The sequence below is a fragment of the Dryas octopetala genome, chromosome 5 (assembly GCF_963921425.1).
Source record: "Dryas octopetala chromosome 5, drDryOcto1.1, whole genome shotgun sequence".
NCBI classification, from domain to species: Eukaryota; Viridiplantae; Streptophyta; class Magnoliopsida; order Rosales; family Rosaceae; genus Dryas; species Dryas octopetala.
In genome coordinates, this window is record NC_141370.1 from 22,150,642 (window position 1) to 22,172,282 (window position 21,641).

A 21,641-nucleotide genomic window follows, 5' to 3' on the forward strand; every position below is an offset into this window, starting at 1 on the left:
TTCATGACCTTAATTCAAGTATGACATAAGATTATCAAAGGCAGAAACAGCCTGCTCAACAAGAGAATAAATCAAATATGCAAATGGTAAATACCATCCCGTGGAGACGAAGTATAAGATGTGTTTAGTTACAATCTAAAGCAAGGTCTTATCAGTTGTTGAAAGGATTAAAAAGCAAAATGCCGTAAATTATATACATCAGAATTGGATACTTTACAATCCCATTTGCTTCATCCACAAGGACCACTTTACAGCCTCCAAATATTCATCATTTCTTCGCAGTGCAGTAATCAGATTGATGTAAGTTATCTTATCAGGCTCTACACCATTTTCTCTCATTTCCTTGACCAAATGGACAGCATCTTCAACCATTCCTGCAATTCCATATGCCTTAATGAATGTGTTGTAGCTGCACAGATCAGGTCCGAGTCCACATTCTTTCAACTCGGTCAGTACACCAGCAACTTCATCAATCCATCCTTGCTCTCCATAGATATTGATCATAATGTTGTATGTGTAGTGGTCAGAAGCTATGCTTGTGTCCTTCATTCTCTGCAAAATGCTTCTAAATCTCTCCATTTGGCTTTCTTTCCCATAAGCGTCCAACATAGTATTGTAGGCTTCAAGGGAAACTGAAATTCCATTGAACTGCATCTCTCGAACTGTTGAAGACAAGTTTTTGAAGTCTTTACTTCGGCCATAAGCAGCTATGATGGTATTGTAAGAGATCATATCAACCAAACCCCACTTTTGGGCCATCCAGAACAACTTCCTAGCCTTCTTCAAAAGCTTTGCTTTCCCAAATACATCAAGCATGACATTGAAGGTGATGGTATTGGGAACAAACCCACGTCGAAGCATCTCCTCAAAAATCTCTGAGATCTCATCAACTGGCAAAGCACGAGAACAGCAGTTTATGACACAATTGTACATTTCCTGATCCCAAGTCACTCCACTCTTCAAAATTTTATAGTACAGATCCTTCAACTTATCAAGCCTACCACATCGTTGATAAATACGGAGCATATCACGGAGCATATAAATGTCTGGAACAATGCCTTCCTGTTTGTCCATTGCGTCCAGAACAGAGCAAGCATCTTTCAAAGATCCAGCTTTTACATACATTCTTACAGCAATGCTGTAGGCAATCATGTCCAAGGCAACTCTGGAAGATTTCAACTCGACATAAATTTTCTCTGCTTCAGTGAATAGGCCCATGATGCTGTAAATATCAATCATTGTGCACATGATGTGCATGTTTGGCTTGTCATCATAACTGGGCATTTGATTGTATATTTTAACAGCATTCTCAAGATGACCCAACTCTTTACATGAGCAAATTAACAAATGATACAAATTACCTTCGAAAGGCGGATCCTTCCACAGTTTTTCCTTCAACACTTTCATAGTATCATCCACCAAGCAGTGTTTCACATAAGCCATGACAAGAATGGAACAAGATGTCTGGCTGACAAGAATGTGTTGATAGAAAGAACCTAGTAAAAGGAGAGACACTTTATCAATTCTTCCAGCCTTCTCATATGCTTGCAGAAGAGTACCAAGAATCGAGGAATATTGGCACCCCATCATCTGCATATCATCGAGAGTTCTGATGGCCCCCTCTTCATCCTCATGTTTGGCTTGTAAGTTTATTAGTGTGTACAGGTTAGACGAATTAGGCTTGTACCCCATCCGCTTGAGCTCTTTATAGTACCATTCTGCTTCCTTATAATTTTCAGCTCGACCCCAACCTTCAATCATGGAACGGTAAGTTGTTTCATCAGGCTCTAATCCAACATTTTTTATGCCCAGAAATAGGTGATGGGCAGCATCCATTTTAGATGCCTTTCCATATCCAGTTATTAATGTATTGTATGCAATAATGTTTGGAGAAAACCCTGCTTCTTGCATGGAGACCAATACTAGTTCAGCCTCTTCTACTTTTCCCTGCTGACAATAAGCATTAATCATTACCAACCAATTATCCAAATTCGGTTTCACTCTATCTTCTCTCATTAAGCCTATGATCTCTTCTGCTTTGTCATACAAATTCAAACGAGTATAAATTGTGATCATTGCCGAGTATGCAGATTGACATACAATTCCAGAACTCCTCATCCGAGAAAAAGTAAACTCTGCCTCTTCAACATTCCAACCCTTCTGGTAAAGTCCCATTAACATACCAAAGGTCGCAATGTTCGGCTGGATCCCATGTTCCAGCATCATTCGAAACCACTTGGCTCCCAACTCAACGCGCCCCAATTTACTACATGCATATATAAGAGTGTTGAAAACCTGATGATTCACTTCACAGCCCAAATCAGTAACCACTTCCTTAATCAATTTTTCAGCTGCATCCCAATCTTCTCTCCTACCCAGCACACGCAAAACTAAATTAAAAGCGCTCACATTGCATTCTAATTTCCCATTGCTTCTCATCCACTCAAAGAATCTAAGAGCTTTGGTATCACTACACCTCTCTAGCCGTTTCAAAATATCATTACAATGCTCCAAGCTCAAGTCAGACCCAATAACAGAGTAATCAACATCAAATTCACTATCTTTCACAAACAAATTCTCCAATTCCCTTACCCACCTACTCTTTCTTGAACTAAATTTCAAACCCATTTCTCTTTTAATCTCTTTCTTTGGGGCACGAAACCCCTTCTCATGTTCGGGTCTAAAATCCAGGTTTTGCTCAACCAAACTCTCATCTGCTCCATTTTTCTTCAAGGGCAAAGTGGTTACATCATTCATTTGATTCAGTTCCGAAATGTCCGATAATTCGGATTGAAACCGCGAGACCTTAATGCAATTCGCCTTATTCAAAGAATTGACTACAGAAGCTCTACTAACATGGCAGTAGCAAAAAGAATTGACTACAGAGAAATTGAACTTCTTTGAAGAATCAAATGTCTCCAAAGAAATGGAAAATTTCAGTGAGCCCATGATATAGAAGCAAGCTCAACACATCAGTTACTCACCCAAAATAGAGGGGTGGAAACAAAAGTTCATACACCAACTTGTTCTGGAATTTGTAAGACTCGGTGCTGAAGAAGTGTAATTTCAGTTGAAGAACTGTTAGGTGAGAAAGATATAAGAGAGAGAGAGTGCGGGTGTAGTAGAGGATTATGGCATACCTTTGGATGTGGGAGTAGGAGATAATGGAGTTTGAAGCAGTGGATGAAAGTAAGCGCCTTTAGGATTTTATGTCTTCACAAGTTTATTGGTCGGTGAATATTTACAAGTTTATAACGGTCCTACCCCTGTTCTTGTTGCGTTGGACTCTGTTTCATTTTTTCAACCCTTAAATTGACTGACCAAATTGAATGACCTAAATTTGAAAGCTTAGTTGATATCATTGAATGACCAGAATTAGAGTGTAACATGCATCAGCATCCAAAACCCATAATTAGTTTTTAGAACTCTAAAATGAGATCATTGTAGAATTAATAAATAATTTGTATTGATGCATAAATATGTGGATACTCATTGGTAACTTATACCAAAACTCATATTCAAAAATCTTATTTTTATAATTTTAAAAAATAAATAAACATCTGCTGATGCTCTTACATGAAAGACCATGCATTACATTACAGACATTAAGAAAACTATGGTCCTAACAAATCCAAATGCTACTGAAGGCTTCTTCAAGTGCCCTCTTCCTGCTAATCTCTACACTCCACCCTCCTGCCCTTCCACCTCTCTCTGCTCGGAGCTTCAACATTTCTTCATCATCAATAGCATATCCATGCATATCATGCACCCCTCCAAGTGGTAGTGGTTGTGGAGCCATGCCAGTTGGTCGTGGTTGTCCTCCTGCAATTGTAGGTGCATATTGTCCCTGTATTCCAGCACCAAATCCTGCTTGAGAGCCTTGGCTCAGAGCCTATCAATAAACACATAAAATCAGTTGGGAAAATACTGTTGTTCCCTTTGGGCTGGAAAAACTGGCACAGTTTACAAAAATAAATGATTGACAAAAAAAGTTTGTACATTTAAAAATGTTCTGATCATCTAAAGAAAACATAAAGGAATGCATAGAAGTAATACAATATGGAGGCTCTTCAAAAATGTGCTTAATTCTTTTCTTCTTTTCCCTAGTTAGAAAAACAACATGCCAGAAGATTTGCAGAGATTCATCCAACCATGAAGTATTTAATGATATTGTTTGTAGAAAAAAGTTGGTGTTTGTTGCAAAGCCGTTGGCCTGCTCACATCTCACATCTAATGTAAGATGTGACTTTCATCAACCTCACATCTCACCTTTAACAAAGTATTAAACCAATCCCAAATTGACCATCTTATAGCTCTAAAAACATTGAAAACAAAAACAAAAATAAAATTGCAGCACAATCACTAACTCAAGAAGGAAATGATAATACATAAAATAATCTCATTCTTACCGCATCGGTATCAGTTTGCGCAGGATGTCCCTTGCTTGCTGCTAGAGCTGCAGCAAGTTCTTCAGCCTATTTGATTAAAACCCCCAGCATTAGAACCTTCACATAAATTTTCTAGAAAGTATTACATAATTCACAGTTGGCAGCATTATGAGCTTTTTTTCCCAGTACAGGAGGCATCAAAATTAGGAATTTAAATCCCATAAAACAAAATCAGCAGGTTAGGAACAACAAAAGTAAAGGGAAAATTTGAGATCTTATTTCGAAGTACCTTACGGGCTCTATTAATCATTATTTGTTCAGCATTTTCTTCCTGGTACCTTGCAATTTTTGCTTCAATAGCAGGGACATCTATTCCTTCAATCAAGTTAAATGCTACCACAGAAAGATTTTTCTTTCTGTCAGACTAACTCTTCATCAAGAATATAAGTAACAATTAAGCTGAAAAACTCACTCATGTCCTCAACTTCTTCCAGGTAATCATTGTATTCTCTCAAGGAAGGAAAGTCGTCTTCTCGTTTATTGAATCTAGACAGTGAACCATCTCCATCAATGATGCATAATAGAACTGCTACGCATATATATTGGCTAAGAGTACAAGCAAATATTGTATTAACAGAACAGGTGCTTTTAAATTAAGTCCGAAAAATAAGCACAAACAATTAGCTCCAATACTCGGTACACCAATAGATTCTATAATTTCCAAACCTTTAAGGTTAAATGCCTTGTAAATTTAGATTAGTTACTCATCCATACAAAATAAACAGCCATTCATTCCAGATTTTTCTCCTTGAAGGACTGTTTGATTTATTTGGTGAGTCCACGATTCCTACTTAATCTTGAATAACGTCTTAACTTAACACTAATTTTCAACAATTGATGTTTGGACATTCTAAAACCAAAATGCTAGTGTTTATCGCATACAAGAGAAGTTTAGACATGCTAGATAGAGAAAGAGAGAGAGAGTTACATGCTGGCAATCCTCTTCCTGATGACAATCTCCTTGTTGTGGGGATTAGAACTGGTAACCACCATTTTGTGTTTCCCTCAGCCTTTAGAAAATTTCCTTGATGTAGAGGTTTTGGTTCCTGGGTCAAGCATGAGTTGCTCGATTGAAAATTTAGAAAGAGAGCGAGCGACCGAGATTCATACCTAGCATCAGCGGCGAAGAAATGGTGGGGGGGTAAGGGGTCAACCGACCCCAATAGCTTTTTTTATATTTTATTTAATGATATTGAAGCATTTTTTTTATTAATTATTGATAATTAATTAATTTTTTTTGGAAATGTTATTTGCACTCCAAAATTGTCATCCTACATTTCAAACATAAGAAAAAATTTATACATTTGAGTGCAAATAGTATTTCCTTTCTTTTTTTAGAATATATTGAAGTTGATAAAATATACTTCAAATTTGGATAGATTTTGATGTATTCTCTCTCCCATGAGTTGATCATTTTGAATTTCCTTCCCTTTTATCATTTATCAAACAAAAAAAAAAACAAATCTCTTGAACATGACATATATTTCACATGGGTTTTTTTTATTAGGAGAAAATGGAGGATCCAACTTGGGTGCCGGAATAATTCTATAGACCTTCCAAGTGGGCTACTCTAATAACTACATATTTTACATAGGCTTGAAATATTTAATTTAAATTTTATAATTACAATAAATTTATACGAGCTAGTTAGGCCATAGGGGGTCAATTGTTCAGTTGTTGCAATAACTTTTTCTACTTATCTGTAAGCATATAATAAATATTAATTTTATATGTTGCCCTCACAAGGTTTGGTGAAATTTTTTGAAACTCTAAAATATCATTTGTTTAATAAAAACTATAAAAGTGCATTATTTAATAATAAATTAATACAATAATTTATTTTATAGATAATTAGGGTTAGATCATTTAAAAAACAGTATTTAGATGGAGGCCAGAGGTGTTTTAAAATTTATAAGAAAATTATTTTAATTCATAATAATTTATAAAAAAATCATTTTAATTCATAATAAAGTCATTTTAATTTATAATAAAATCCTTTTAATTTATAATAAAGTCATTCCCCGATTTGAAGGATATTTCTCCTAATTTGAAGGGTTTTTTCCTCCTATGGTGTAGAGTGGGTTTTGTTCCAAAATCTCGGAGTTAAAACCTAACATAAAGTCGTCAAAGAAGAAAAATAAAAAAAACTTAATTAAAAACCCTAAATTACTACTGGTCTTAGTCTAAGAAAAACTTATAAAATGAACTGGACTCTAAGTCTCCATTTATTTTATAATAAAACAACTATAGTTTATAAAGATGAATAAGTAACTTAGAAGGTCAATGATATTGTGACAATTACATGTGCCAATAATAAGTCCATTGAATTGTGCAATATTTGTTAACACTTTAAATGTGATTTCTTAAATAAAAAGTGATCGTCAAATCACTTTTAACACAATATGCTGGTTATGATAAATGTACTTTTCCAACTTATAATAACCAACTATAAATTTGTGTTTCAATGAATTAGTGTAAAACTTATCAATATAAATGCTTTCAAAAAACACTATCAATTTAAAGAAACTTGGGTTGATATGAATTGATTCATTATTGATATATATATATATATATATATAAGATATTGGAAGAAATTAAAACCCAATCAGTAACATTGCCCCAATTAGCCTCCATATATAATTATCATTTACGGAAAACACACAAAAAAAAGACAGTTTGAATTTGCAAATAGTGTGGGTGTTAATATATCTGTTTCTATCCAAGGACAAATCTTACATAGAAGTACTACTACTGAGTGACAGAGTCTTCCCTAAGCTACATTCACTCGCAACTTTGTTTTATTTTGGAATTACAGCAACGATAAATCCAAAAGAGGTCACTGAATCTGAATATTCCAAGTTTCTATTTTTGTTTTCTCAAAAGCAATATCTGATGGATGTTCACTAATCACTCCCACAGTAATAAGTAAAAGCATAGCATTACATTCCTTGAATTTTTCCTGCTGATTCAAGCACCAAACAAGAAAAGAAGCCTTCACGAGTCACTGACAAGTTCTAGAGATGGCATTGAGGATCCTGACAAGAAGCCTTTGATGAGAGTCAGAGCTAGCTTGGGTTTGTGCAAAGGGACTTCATGGCCTGCTCCCCTCACAGATACAAATGTCAGCCCAGCATACTCTTGGGTCCAGCCTCCAACCTGTTAATCAATTGTATTAATCTTCAGTGCCTACTGCCGTACGTTGGGAAGGTTTCTAGGTACAATATGTAGTTTCAAAGCAATAATTCTATCGTTGACAAGATACATGTTTTCTAAGAGAGAATTATAATCCCATTTCAGAAATATGGAAAGAAAAAAAATGTGAGAAGCTGCTTACCTGCCCATCATCGTACCAGGCACGCCAAGGTTTAACACTTGGAAGCTTAAGAGCATCTATACTGTATCGGGTAGAAGTAACTGGGATTACGGCATCTGTATCACCACTGCCGTAGACGTAAAAATAGAAAAAGTAGAATGTTTAGCAGCAAGTTGACTTCAGACATTTGAACAAAATAATATAAGTTATTTGCCAACTGAAATGGAATTCCTAAACAATGTGATAAAAATGGCTCCTCCACAAATGAGGCAAAATCACTCCATAATATTTCATACTATTTATATAAAGAAAATGGAAAGAAAAGGATTGAGTTAATTATATTGTGGTCTACGTTTAACAGATATAATTCACATTTGCATCATTATAAGAATCTAAAACTGTGAATGTGATTAACTGAATAACGAATCATGAATTTTAAAGTAATAACACAATCTATATCTGCAAGGCATTGAGAGGAACCTGAACATCCATATACGAAGTCCTGAATGTATCAGCTCCCGGTAGACGTCTAGCACTGTCCTAGGAGAATCCTTCCAAGTGCTGTATACCACGTCACTACAAAACAGTACGAAAATGGATAAACATAATATGTGAACCTTTCCACTCTATGCCATTTGAGTCAAGGTTATCAACCTTAACGCAAAAACACCTCACAAGAGATGTAGAGAGAGAGAGAGATTGATCAAAACATCAACATCTTCTTAACAATTAGAAATTATTTAATCAAGGCCCACATGTAGCAGACACAATATGGTTTCTTGCTCTAGTAAATCAGAACTGGTAGTTTTTACAAGTGTAGCAATTGACTTATTGAGCAAGGACGGATTTCCAGTCATCCAAAACAACTGCTTGAGCCATTGCTGTTCTTCACAGGACTAGTTCATTTGCAACCTAAATTTCCAAAAAAAAAAAAAATCAAAAAATAAAAAGCTTTGGAGCCCTTTTTTTTAATGAGTTATACCTGCAGGTTGCCCATTTAGATGGTGCATGATTTGGATCAACATGAAGTGCCATTTGAACCTCGGGTAGATTGAAGTATACAACTGAGTGTGCCTCTGTGCAAGGATCATACTTCTCACTGATGTGGCCAACCATCTATCAAATGGCATTACATTTCATAAACAATATGACAAAATTCAGCTGTCATGGAAGCTCTCTTCAGGAGCAAGATTTGAAACCTCAGTTTGAGGTCAACTATGGTCACTTGTGATGCTAAAGAAATGCATAAAGCTCATGATGGTTTATATTAATAAGAAGCATAGAACTGCGTAAAAACTTAACCAAATATCTTTTCTGGAGGAAAAGTAGTTCAGATCCCTCTTTATGATACTGAGGATAATTTACAACAAACAAATTATTTTAGTTCTCTTGCATTGTGGAACCAAGAAAGCCAGTCAGGTAAATACTATTCTGGTCCAAAACTATATCCGTTGAACTGAACCATTTTAAACAAACATGGAAAAGAGAGTAGAAGTAAGAGAGACTGTAGGTTTTGACATTGTGTATATGCATGTATCTTTTGTAAACCATTTTCACCGGGTTGGCAATTTGAAACATTTATAGTGTGCTGAATACATCTACCAAGGAAATTCTTGAAATCATTAAGAAATTGAAAGTAGGAAATGAGCTTGCAGGCAATATAGCAATGTAGTAGACAATTTAGTGTGCACTCACATGCATTTGTTTCAATAGCCGATTTGACTGGCTAACGTTAGCAGGGCACGTAGGAGTGTAGATGCTGTAAGGATCAATGTTTCCAAGTTCTGCACTAGCAATGTCTAGAATATTATCACATGAATTTGAGGTGTGTATAAATGACTGGAAGTCACAAAGAAGGTTCAGCAATTTGTATGTTTGATCAGAAATCAAACCAGCCGACCACATAAACTGGAAAACCCCTAAGTGATCATGGTAATCATCAGTTAGAGCATTTCCCACCTGCATTACAGATACATTTTATTATTTCAATGTGTTCACACAACGTACAATATTCAAAAACCTTTTCCATAGCAAATCATGAAGTCTATACCATATAACCCTTCAGATTAATTTCTTTTTCCTTAGTTCCCAAGTTGTACTTCACAATTGCTTGGCTTAGCTGAGGTACATAATGTCCTGGTACACAAGTTCGGGTGTTAAAACCAGAAGAACCATCTAAGTTATTTAAAAAAAAAAAAAAAAAAAGGTTTCATGTTTAAGTGAATGTAGAGCTATATTTTACTTTAAAAAAAAAAAAGTCAATGTAGAGCTGCTACTCATTTTTACATAAAAGGTAAATATAGGCGTTGAGCTTCTACCTTAACCTAAACCTCTTTTCCTGAAAGCTCTAACTGAAGTCACTCTCTAGTTGCTACAAGATCAGACTGAGAAGGCTACCATTCTGTAACTAGTTTTTTTTTTTAGCGGTGGGAAGGGTAGCAGTAAGTCAGGGTACTGAATCAAAGATGGGAGGTAACAATGTGCCCCTCCCCTAGCTCACCAACATACCAAGTAATAAGCAAAAACACACCCACACACAAAGAAATGGATATACAAAGATCCCTCCCCCAATACAGTTGATTTTTCTCAGAAAGGTCCATATGCTATAGAGCTTTATCTAAAGAGTCAGAAAATTTCTTCATTTATTTTAAGTTTTACATGTCTACTGAATGGAATGGAAACAAAAAGTGGCATCACATTATGTAAAAGTATACAAGAAAAGAAGTTTTAGATCTACCTGCATAGCTCTCTCCTGTGATATAAAAATCCCTTCCTTTGTACTGGGGAAAGCGCTCAAACCACTTCAGTAGAAATGTTAGAGAGTCTTTAGCTGCAAAACAATAGAGTTATAATCTAATGTGCATAAGATAACAACATAAATAGCTCAAAGTAAAATAATGAGACATGAAATAGTCAAATTAGTACCCGTCCTTTTATCTCCATTGGATAGCAAATCAGAGGAAGTGTTTGAATAAGAAAACCCAACTCCAACAGGTGAATCAATAAATAGAATGTTAGCAACTGCAAAAAGGTAAAAGAAGTTATACATGTTTGCATATAATATAACTACAGAGACCTACTACTAGTGGTTTTATTATTAAACAAATGTACAATCTACAGTCACTGTAAGTAACACACTTGATATTCAATTGAGCCAATAGGCCAGAGAAATGCATGCATGCTTGTTTAACAATCATGTCCTTCTTACTTGGAGAATTCCTGCTAAGATGGTTTTTAAAACATAAGAGACCAAGCTATTTGAAGTCCGTATATAGCAGAGTAAAATGATGCACTAGTCATGATCTATAAAATGCACAGCACTTTTATTACCTAGAACGCTCATAGATTAATAGATAATGCACATTTTGTAATATTACTCAGGCTTATGGAATTCACAGATAAAAATACAACCTGAAACCTCTGATTGGTATCTTTTTATTTTGTATTTTTTGACTCACATAACCCATACAGAAATAAGTTCCTAATAACCTTTACTAAAAAGTTTATGAGAAGCTTCTTACCTTGATTCCAAGAGTAAGGGTTCAAATATACAGTCTTCCCGTCTGCCTTAATATGGAACGGGCCAATTTCCTCTGCCTCCCCATAAGCAATTGATGAGCATCCAGGTCCTAAGGAGGAGAGAACCCATTCAGAAAAAATTCTATATCAACGACAATAGCTGAATGACAATTGGTAAACAAAGCCGTAAGAACACTCAAAACAAAAGTTACAAAACTTCCACCAAAATAAACTACCCAGTCTAATCATGTGAAAACTACAGAGAGCACTATCCAAGTAAACGAGTAGGAAATTAAGCAATTTTCTACATTACAAGCTGATGAAAGGACATGCAAAATTTAAAAGCAAGATAAGTCAAACAGCATTATCACAAAGAAAAATGAAAATTTGGTGGTCTACCTCCATTTTGCCAGAGAACAAGGGGCTTAGAAGCAGGATCCTCAGCAGCCTCAATAAACCAGTAGAAGAGAGCCCTTCCAGAATCTTCATTGACAGTGACATATCCAGCATAGTGTGCAAAGCTAACGTTGAAGGTCTGCCCTGGGAGCTTAATAACTTTGTCCAATCGCTGTTGGGCAAGTGGGTCTGTGAGAATAGTTGCAAAAACATTGCCCAGATGGAGGTTAAGGAGGATGGTCAAGTATTTGAGAACAAATGCCCATCTGGGTTTAGCCATTTTTGAAGGTTGGGAGAGATAGAGGACTAAGAGGAGGAGCTGAAGAGAGGTCAATGAAATAGTGCTTCCGAAAACGCTGTCTTTGCTAGTTTAGCTGAGGTTAAAACAGGAAAGCCTGGTGGTTTTGCTGACAGACCACCATGACTTATCTATGTCTATTTCTGAAAATCTGACCTGTGCCTGTGCGATAAGGGTATCAGGTATGGACTAAAGTAGTAAAGCCATGGTTAACCAACAGCTTTCTGTTACTAGCCGCCATGATAAGACTGTTAAACGGCTTGAAAAACAATTATTCCCATTTATATGTCATTCCCAGCAGCTTTCTGAGTCTTTATGTCTTTAATAAAAAATCCAAAAATAAAAATGTTATATTTTTACTAAAAGTTTTGGGGAAAATCCCTAATTGCATGAAATTTTATTTTGTTAGTCTTTGAAATAAAATTGTTGTATAATGGAGATTGGAAAATGTTATTCTATTGGAATGGCATGTTTCCTTTTCGTTTAGCCAAAGAAAAAAAATTAATATATTTGTTATTTTTCAAAGCTCTTATTTTTATTTTATGTATCCTATAGAATAAGTGGGTTTCAATATCAAGAATAAGTGGATTCCCATTCACGCTTTTCAGATTTGAATGGTCGTCACGAGTTGCCTTATAAAAGCAGCAAACTTGAGAAACCCAACTTGTCCGTTCTAGTTGGCTTTTGAATTATTATGCTGGCTTCTTGTCAGTCATCTCTACTAAACAAGCATCCTTAGATCTGTTAGTATCTACTATTTAGGGTTACTTAATCCACCACAAAAATCTTCATTGCAAAATCTGCAATCAATGTGGTTAGCATTTGTTCATTGGGATGGAACGCCCTTGCAAAACTGTGAAAGTCTTTTTTAGAGCCCAAACTCATGCATCTTAACCAATAACAGATATTCGCATACCATATTGTTTTTTTTTTTTCTTGAATATAACTTTTAACCAAAACAAAGCTAAGTTTTCAAGGTGAAATGCCTCTTGCTATAAATTGACATCTACAGAAATGCATACATGAAGGCTTCCAACTGGAAAAGGAATGATTGTCTTGTGGAAAATGTACAACACTCACTTCAATTCAATAAGATGCACAAAAAGGCTGGTATATAGTGCATCTTCTTACTGTATATCAGTTATTTAACTTGACTTTCATTCACTGCTAACACAGCTCAGAACAACTTTCACGTTAGAACACGACGCCCATGTTGGAGTAGTACCTTCGGCTCCAAGAAAATATCAACCTTTATGCTTCAGAGAGATCTACATTCTCATTGACTGGAACTGTTGATTCAGGGGATGAATCTTGGATACCTTCAGTATCAGACGGTTGAGATTCATGCTTTGCAGCAGCCTGCAACACCCGGTTTTTAACATCTGAGGATGAAGGAGATGTTGGTAATCCGATGCCATTTGATTCCAATTTTCCAGCAGCCCAAGAAAATGCCTGAGCTCCAAGTCCAACAGGAGCAAGCAGCAGCCTTCAAGGAACATAGAGACCACAATCAGACAGCATTTAGTCAACACAATATATGTTATGGAGTGTTTTCCTATTGACATGACTCCAACAGCACTGTTAAAGACGCGATCTAGTGTTAAGAGGATCTAGTCACATTATTCTTCAGGCTGCCAAGACAGACTTTAGAATGCATCAATCCTGACTTTTTTGCCACTTTAAGCATGTTGGTTCAACACAAGGCAAAGGATCTATAGTGCACACTGAAGATCCATGGACCATTTAATCATTAGCAAAATTATTATGATATGAAAATTGGCATGTGAATATTAGCCTCACGACATACACTCTTAATAGATATTTGAAAGTTATCTGATACACAAGCAAACAGGTACCCAATTAAAATGCATTAGTTGATCCTTTCTCCAACATGATTTCATATAGGCCCTTATGTAATTTGTTTTACCTCACATCTTTCTTAAAATCTTCAGCGTCCTCATAAGATGCCACCCGCCGATAAATGGTCTGGTGGAATCAATTAAAAGAGCAATGAGAAAGGGTGAAAAGAGCAACGAGAAAGGGGGAGAACCAATAGTATATGAATTTTTTAGCGCAAGTATAATAGTGAGAAAGGAGAAACATGTCCAAAATTTGATTCAACATAAGCTGAGATATAGAAGTAAATACTTTGACTAAAGTACTCATTCCAGGAAGATTATAATACCTGACCAAGGCCAACGACGCCAATCAGTTGTAATGTCTTCTCCCACTCTGAAATATAATGAATCAGCTTAATTAGAAAAGGAGAGAGGGAAACCCAAAGAAAATCAGATTGATCATATTAATAGAAGCAAATCCTCTAATGGAAAGATAATGTCATAAATAATATAATCCAAAGCCTTAAAAAATTAATGAGTGCATGTCCAATATGGTATATCTTACAAATGAAAGTTCACTTACAATATATTCAAATCAATAATCAACCTCATCATAATGAAAACTTTAAGGAACATATACTCACCTAGTAGTGCATACAACGCCGCAATCAAACCCTGTACAGTAGTTGCATAAATCAGTGAAGAATGCACTTGAAATTGCATAGGAAATAACATAGGAAAAAAGTTCCAATTTGGTAATAACAAAAGATGGTTCAATATAAAGTAAAAATTAATGTGCATGGCTCATTTAGTCTTAGTAGACCACGCAGTAAAGACTGTAAGCGTCGTATAGAACAAGAGATCAAATAGCCATAACCCTCTACGGAATCCCACGTTCTGCCTTAGAGGCATCGTGGATGGACACTTGAAACAAGGGTTTTAATGTGCAAATCAGGTGCGTGTCATGAGAAAAAATAATACTCATCACATTCAATCTATCCCAATGTGTTTAATATATCATTCTGAAGATAATTTGTATCAAAGTATTAGCACAACGAAATTGATGTTGAGTAAGTTGGAATAACTAATTAAGGTATCATACAAGCAATTCATCTTACCACACCATACCCAAGAACTTGCACCGGAGAAGGACTGACATCTTCCAGAATTGCCTCAGCTTCCTGAAATGATACAATTTTGCAATTGTACTAAGTGAAAAGCTCAAATATGCTATTATGAAAAGAAAAATATGGGACATAAAAGGGTGAAAAATAAACAACATGTCAACATTAGTTTCTATATATTTACTAGACACCATGACATATTGACATGAATGATACACATCTCTTTGTGTGGAATGCAGTTGCATCCTGTCCATGATTATTGCCCAAATATCGTATTCACCTTTTTTTTTTTTTTTTTTTTAATGTTTGTCCACATTCTATTTATAAAAGTAAAACCTAATTAGAGTTGTTTGCAAGATAGTCACCACAATACAACAATGTTGTTAAGAAAAAAACAGTAATCACATTGGTTGGTGTGAAGGAAAATAAGTTCCACCACCAAACAAAATATTATCATCTCTTAAGACATTTGTTAGTGTTATAAACCACTGGACGGCAGAAGTTTAAGTTGTTAGGGAAAAGGCAACAAATATGTATCAAGCTAACACCCTCCCCATCCTACACATGGAGAGGCGGACAAATGCTGGGAGAGAAAAACATACGGGTGCAGCTTCACCCTACACCAGACAAACTAACAAAGAATTGGGAAATAGAGATTAGAGGTTTCGAACTCAGGACCTCCTACAACCAGAGCTTTGATACCATGTTAAACACCCATTGGATCCCAAAAACTTAAGTTTTTAAAGAAAACAATGTATATCAATCTAAATTAGAACTTACAAGAATAAACAGCACCAAAGTGATAAATACCTCATTGAGTATGGTAAGTGTTGTCTGAGGTTTGAGTTCCTTAATACGAAGACCATGTTTCACCCAAGACCGAAAGCCACCTTGAACCAAGTAAGGTTTCTGTCATTTAAAAGACCATCAGGTTATTAGTATCCAGAATACCAAAATGTTATCTTGCATTTGAGTGGTTCTCTTAGGATTTGGGACATACCATTTTCCATAAGAAAAGTAGTAACAATTTTAAGTAATTAGATAATTTTAAGTAATGAGAATATGGATCTTTATCTCTTATTACATAGTTTAGAATCATAATTTACAAACCAGTTACTAATCATCCAGATTTTACAAATCATCTTATTGAATAGGTCATTGAAAAAATAGGGTTTTCATTTTATAGCAAAACCATCCAGACAATAGTGCTTCCCATGTCCAATTGCAGGTCATGCACTAAATCAACTATAGATACGAGATCAATAATGCCTGTGATATGTAGCATTAAAAATTTGAATATTACAATGAAGTAACAGCCATAAGTTTAATTATATATAATGATCCCCACCCTACCAGTAATGACTAAAAGAGAGATTGTATCATTAGAATATATATCATGCACCTTAAGTGCTAAAGGATGGTATGATATAGACAATGAGATTGGTACTTTACCAATATAAGAGAGAGAGAGAGAGAGAGAGAGAGAGAGAGAGAGAGAGAGAGAGAGAGAGTGGTAGGGGAAGGTTAGAGTGACAACATAAGATGTTAGTTTTAACTTCAAAAAACTAGATGGAATTCTAGTGATTTGCTTAAGAATCTCATCTCCATCAATGACAATGCTGTTTACCTTAAGCCCCAGCTTTCTCAAGGATCTTGCAATTCCTTTGGAACGAGTACCATCAGCATCCATAATTATGACCTTGGACCTGTCCTACACAGAGCAGAAAACAATATAAACCTCATTATTCATTACTGAAGCCAGATGCTAATCAGGGAAAATCAGAAGATAGTGCATTATATAGAAACCCTGAAGAACCATTATTCATCACGAAATCACCATAATATATAGTTTTAGGCATCGGATCCTTAGATTTGAAAGTTTTGAGGCATATACATGCCCCATTCAAGTCCTTGGACAATTTTATAACAAACCTAAAGTCACCAAGTCAGTGCTAAAAACTTGAATTTGAATAAGCTTATCATTAGCATTTTCTTTCTAAATAGTGATTGATATTCTAGAGAACGAGAAGATCTGAAAGATACTTTCAGGACTTCTTGGTGATCAAATATGGTTCTACTGCTGAAGTACAGAGAGTTTCTAGGTCCCAGTCCAGGATCTTTTATGAACTTTTGGTAAGCTTTTCCCTTAAGAACTTTTAGATTGGTATGATTTTAAGCTATCTAAAAGCCTGAAAATACTTACCTGAACAATCTTTAAGTTCCGAATAACAGCAGCAGTTAAGGTGTCATCAAGATCTCTTCCACTCTTCAACAACTTCCATACAGGGCCATTAACCTGAAAATTCATTAAACATATTTTAACACAAAATTGCATAAGTGTATGGAGCTAAGCTCCAGTAGTACATCATTACTATTGTTTTAGCATAACCCCGAGTCAATATTTTTGACTTCTTTTACCACAGCAAATTTATAATACAATTATGTAATCATATCTTCAAATAGCATCCTAGTAATAAGCCAACCTCAGGTAGAGTCACACTTGCATATCGAAAGCGAGCTGCTCGTCGAAGGTCAGGAATACCTTCTGTTTCTCTCAGAACCTTCACAAAGGAAATGCCCAGAACCAAAGATCATTGGCAGATTTGAGAAGTGAAAACTTAGAATGAATACATAATATATATATATATATTATATCTTATAAAGAAAATACTTTAAGCTTTGGGTGAGAAGATTTTATAACACTATCAGCTCGACAAAATATAAAGGCCAATAAATATACAATATCTTGCCTCAGGTCGGACATCAATGAGTACAGCATTCTCCTTCCCTGTCAAGAGCTCCAATGTCGATTGAGGAGACAAATCTCCAGAGTAACCACTGTATGTCCCCACCAAATAAATGACCCTGCAGCATATCTGATAAGAAATATAAATTTCTCACACGACAGGATATATATTCGTTTATGTATAAATAAAAAGGAAAAACAATCTTCGTAAGAAAAAAAGGATATCCATACCATAAAGTGGCTGAGGTGCCAAGGAATAGAACAAATGGAATGATTGGATCATTTGGATCCAAGCCAAGATTTTCCTCCAGCCCCTTGATAGAAATATAAACCTGTTTTCAACACATTTAGATTCAGCTTACCTAATACTATTCAGAAAACTGTCATTGTAACAATAGCAAACTCAGCATATGCATGATCGAATAGATAATTTAACCTGGGAATGGAAATTTTACTTTCTAACATAATTTGTCAACAGAATATACAGGACCACTATTACAAAAGTGGGGCTGATGGCTTGACAATAAATCATTCATCCAAGAATACGTAACCAGTTTGAAACTTAGGAGATATTATCAATTACTAAGAATAACTGAGGACACCACTACCATTTTTTTTCTTCTGAAGCTTATCTTTCAACCTTTAAAAATAAAAGAGATTCACTTAGAGGACCAACTTTGAATCATCCACAAGCATTAAGCCATGAAAGGGAAGTGTATACCAAAGCGTGATAATACCTGTTGAAAAGTAGTCTTGGCAGGCCCCAAGAACTCTGCTGCTCTCTTTTCAGACAAATTTAGTGCATCACTGATGTCGGGGGGAAGAAAATCCTTGGCAGACTGGTAAGAATTAACAACAAAGGAAGCCCCATTTGTTAGAGAATCCTCCACCACAACAATCGTGTGTCTCAAAACATCAACAGCAACAACAGTTCCTTTACTTGTGGCTTCCTTAAGATCACTTGAAAAGTTTGTCATTTTACTACCACCTAATTGTCCTGTTTTTTCAACAACTGAAAACATTCTGCCAACAGCATTATCCACTGCTTCATTAGCACTTTTAACGACAGATGATATTGACGAAGTGATAGTATCTACGGAGCTTTTCACAGCATTTTCTCCCTTATCTACTGAAGCACTGATAGACTTACTAACCCCATCAATAAAATCCTCAATACTAGTTTTAACACTGGATAATGAATCACTATCCATGTCAAGGGAATCAGATACAGAGGTGGAATTCTCTTGTGTTATATCAGTAGCTGATATGGTTTCAGGTTGTGTAGGTCCTAATAAAATACTTGCATTCTCAGTTGACTGATCGGTAAAGTCCATGAGTCCCTCATCCGTGGCCAATAGGCTAGATTCGCCAGAACTTTCTACATATTTCAGTTCCACCCTTCCCAATGGCTGCTGTTTATATACAGTTCCATTAGAACTCCACATATCTGAATACTTGCAATTAATATAGTCTGATTCATTTGAGCAGGAACTCCTCTTAACAAAATCCATGGAGAACGATTGTTCTGTGCTTTTCACAAAGTTAGAGTAGAAACATTTTGTAGCATGTGCTTTAAAGGAATTTCTTTGAAAATGCATTGCATTTGACAAGCCCAGAAAGCTCCTGTATTCCACAATATATCTGGCCTCAAAATCCCTCTGGAGGGAAACAGAATGCAATCCTCCATGTAAGGAAATCTGTAAGATCCATCATATACATGTAAATTTGAAAGAAAACAACTGCAACTGACTAATCGATATGTATGGAGGTAGCTAGACGTTTTCAATCTTCAAACGGTTTTTATTTGCATTAGTTATTTATGTCCAATGAATAACACCCAATTTCAATTGGTAAAACTCACACAGACTTTTGTTTTTTGTTTTTTTTCCAAAAAATCGCACTGGTTCATTGAGTATAAGTTTTAAATTCATACAACTTGGATGAACAATTAGCAACTTTATAAATTGCTCAGACTTCATAAGACCAATAGAAACTCGGTTATTCAGACTTCAATGTCTTGAACCATTGGCCCTTTAAAGGTTGCTTTGCATATAAATTACATATTAAAAGCAAAATCACATAGAAGGATCACTATTAAGCATGTAAGATCTCACCTGAGAATGAGAAGAACAGCTTGAGGTGGCTGAGCAAACAGGCAACATTGTCATGTCAACAATAGCAAGCATTGAGGCTTCACAGCACTGTCATCCTCTGCTCAAATACACACAAATGTACACGAAACTCAGTAAAGACATACATCAAACTTCTTCAAATTGGATAATACACAGCCAACCAAAACTCAATTATCCAATAACAAATACTGTCAACTTCTACCAATACTTAACTATAATAACCCAACCTATACAAATTTAAGACGCTAAGATCTATCAAATGGGATTTTATTCAACAAGTTGTGAACCATTGCATCAAATGGGAGCTTTTCAAAAGGAAATTAGTACTGTAGCTTCTTCTTACTTGAGATTTACAACAATCTGAAAATGGGTTTTTGGTTTTGTCTTATAATTGTCGAATGAAAAAATATAGATATATGATGATATGACGAGGAAAATCGTGTGGCTTATTGAATCCGTTAGCTTGATCTCGTTTGGTGCTTTAGGCTCTCCTTTGCCTATCGTTTTTTTCTGTGGGGACGTGCTTGTATTTGACAAACTTGGATTCTTGAGGGGTTTTTGGCGCAATGTCCCTGTACTTTTTTGTATTTTTATCCATGCCCCGCAAGTTTTGCATTTCATTTTAATGTCATTATTTTTCTGAAATTTACATTTTTGGCATTTCTAAGCACAAATAAAAAAATAGTTAGGTCATTTTTCGTTTTTCCATTATTACTTACAAAGTTACAATCCATAATTATGTCAAAAAATAGGCATTTATATGTCTTTTATATGGTATTTTTGAAATGCTAATACACAAGTACACAACTACAACAAAATAATACACACAATGACACAAGTCTACAAAAAAAATTATCAAAAATTAAAAAAAATATGATGATTACATTTACAACCACCTTTGAAGGCTCAATATTAGGGGTTTGAATGCTTATTTATAATGTGAAACATGTTGATTTAATTATAAAAAGTGAGTTTATTTATCATTTAAAAATGTACATTGTGTGTACTCGGACTAGTTATAATTGAAGTTTTTCTATTATAATTAGGACTTTTGAATGAAATTTTTTTCCTTGCACAATAACTTTGTTTTTTATTTTTTTCTTTAAAAATAAGAATTTTAAAGGGATAAGAAAATAAGGTAAATAGAAAAAATACTTATCATACAAAAATAGGTTAATTCCATATATCACCCTAAACTATACTATATTTGACATTTTGTCTCCCAAAATAAAATTTTTTACACTTTACTCAAAAACCTTTAAAAAACAAATTTTATCTCTTAATTTTGCACACATGGTGCTATGTGGCTCAAAGGACTTTTTCATATTAATCATCAATTGAAGTAAAAAAATAACGGACAAATTGATTTTGTCATGATTTGGAGGTAAAGTGTTTAATGAGATTGAGTTTTGAGAGTTATAAAAATTTTTAATTTAGAGAGCAAAGTGTCAAACATGGCTTAGTTTGGAGGTGATATATGTAATTAGCCCCCAAAAAAAAAATTTCTTAATTTTCCTTTTCTACTAATAGATGGGTGAATTATTGGACAAATAAAGAGAGAAAACAATCCATATCGGTCCACTTGTAAGTTTTAACGTTGAGAGTTCAAACAACTGAAGTGTTGGACCGAAATAAATCATGTTGGACCGAAATAAATCATGAGTCTGAACTCTGAAGATCAAAGAAATAAAAAAAAATACGATTTATCTCTTATTATCTCAGCAAAAAACAGGGGATTAGTAATAAAAAAAAGTTGTGTATTTATTACTGATCAGTAAAGTCGTATACGTTGATTTAAGAAAAAACAAAAAAAAAATCCTCTTCTTT

The 21,641-nt window shown here is 35.0% G+C and overlaps 4 protein-coding genes across 5 annotated transcripts; all 4 read right to left on the reverse strand.

Moving 5' to 3' along the window:
* Positions 1–31: 31 nt before the first annotated feature.
* On the reverse strand, positions 32–3,166 carry LOC147285828 (Tetratricopeptide repeat (TPR)-like superfamily protein). The gene is made up of 2 exons (XM_086243118.1): positions 3,141–3,166; positions 32–3,050 (listed from the first exon to the last, which is right to left on the reverse strand). Exon 2 carries the CDS (start codon positions 2,947–2,949, stop codon positions 214–216), a length of 2,736 nt encoding a protein of 911 aa, XP_086099244.1. The 5' UTR covers positions 2,950–3,050; positions 3,141–3,166; the 3' UTR covers positions 32–213.
* Positions 3,167–3,489: 323 nt separating this feature from the next.
* On the reverse strand, positions 3,490–5,582 carry LOC147285829 (cyclin-dependent kinase-activating kinase assembly factor-related / CDK-activating kinase assembly factor-like protein). The gene is made up of 5 exons (XM_086244938.1): positions 5,377–5,582; positions 4,861–4,934; positions 4,678–4,781; positions 4,410–4,475; positions 3,490–3,892 (listed from the first exon to the last, which is right to left on the reverse strand). Exons 1-5 carry the CDS (start codon positions 5,439–5,441, stop codon positions 3,623–3,625), a joined length of 579 nt encoding a protein of 192 aa, XP_086101064.1. The 5' UTR covers positions 5,442–5,582; the 3' UTR covers positions 3,490–3,622.
* A 1,547-nt stretch (positions 5,583–7,129) lies between these two features.
* On the reverse strand, positions 7,130–12,225 carry SCPL29 (serine carboxypeptidase-like 29). Its single transcript, XM_086243355.1, has 10 exons — positions 11,680–12,225; positions 11,283–11,390; positions 10,687–10,782; positions 10,499–10,591; positions 9,812–9,897; positions 9,457–9,720; positions 8,744–8,877; positions 8,242–8,337; positions 7,783–7,888; positions 7,130–7,604 (listed from the first exon to the last, which is right to left on the reverse strand). The coding sequence occupies exons 1-10, from the start codon at positions 11,954–11,956 to the stop codon at positions 7,443–7,445; spliced, it is 1,422 nt and encodes a 473-aa protein (XP_086099481.1). The 5' UTR covers positions 11,957–12,225; the 3' UTR covers positions 7,130–7,442.
* A 639-nt stretch (positions 12,226–12,864) lies between these two features.
* LOC147285831 (Rhodanese/Cell cycle control phosphatase superfamily protein) lies at positions 12,865–20,297 on the reverse strand. 2 transcript variants are annotated; one of them, XM_086244553.1, is made up of 14 exons: positions 20,158–20,297; positions 19,797–19,893; positions 18,420–19,379; positions 17,914–18,014; positions 17,687–17,801; positions 17,420–17,497; positions 17,140–17,232; positions 16,564–16,647; positions 15,747–15,845; positions 14,931–14,993; positions 14,457–14,487; positions 14,160–14,206; positions 13,902–13,960; positions 12,865–13,460 (listed from the first exon to the last, which is right to left on the reverse strand). In XM_086244553.1, exons 2-14 carry the CDS (start codon positions 19,866–19,868, stop codon positions 13,226–13,228), a joined length of 2,037 nt encoding a protein of 678 aa, XP_086100679.1. In that variant the 5' UTR covers positions 19,869–19,893; positions 20,158–20,297; the 3' UTR covers positions 12,865–13,225. The 2 variants fall into 2 exon arrangements, with proteins under 2 accessions (XP_086100679.1, XP_086100680.1); XM_086244554.1 differs by having other exon boundaries at positions 20,028–20,158.
* Between the last annotated feature and the right edge of the window lie 1,344 nt (positions 20,298–21,641).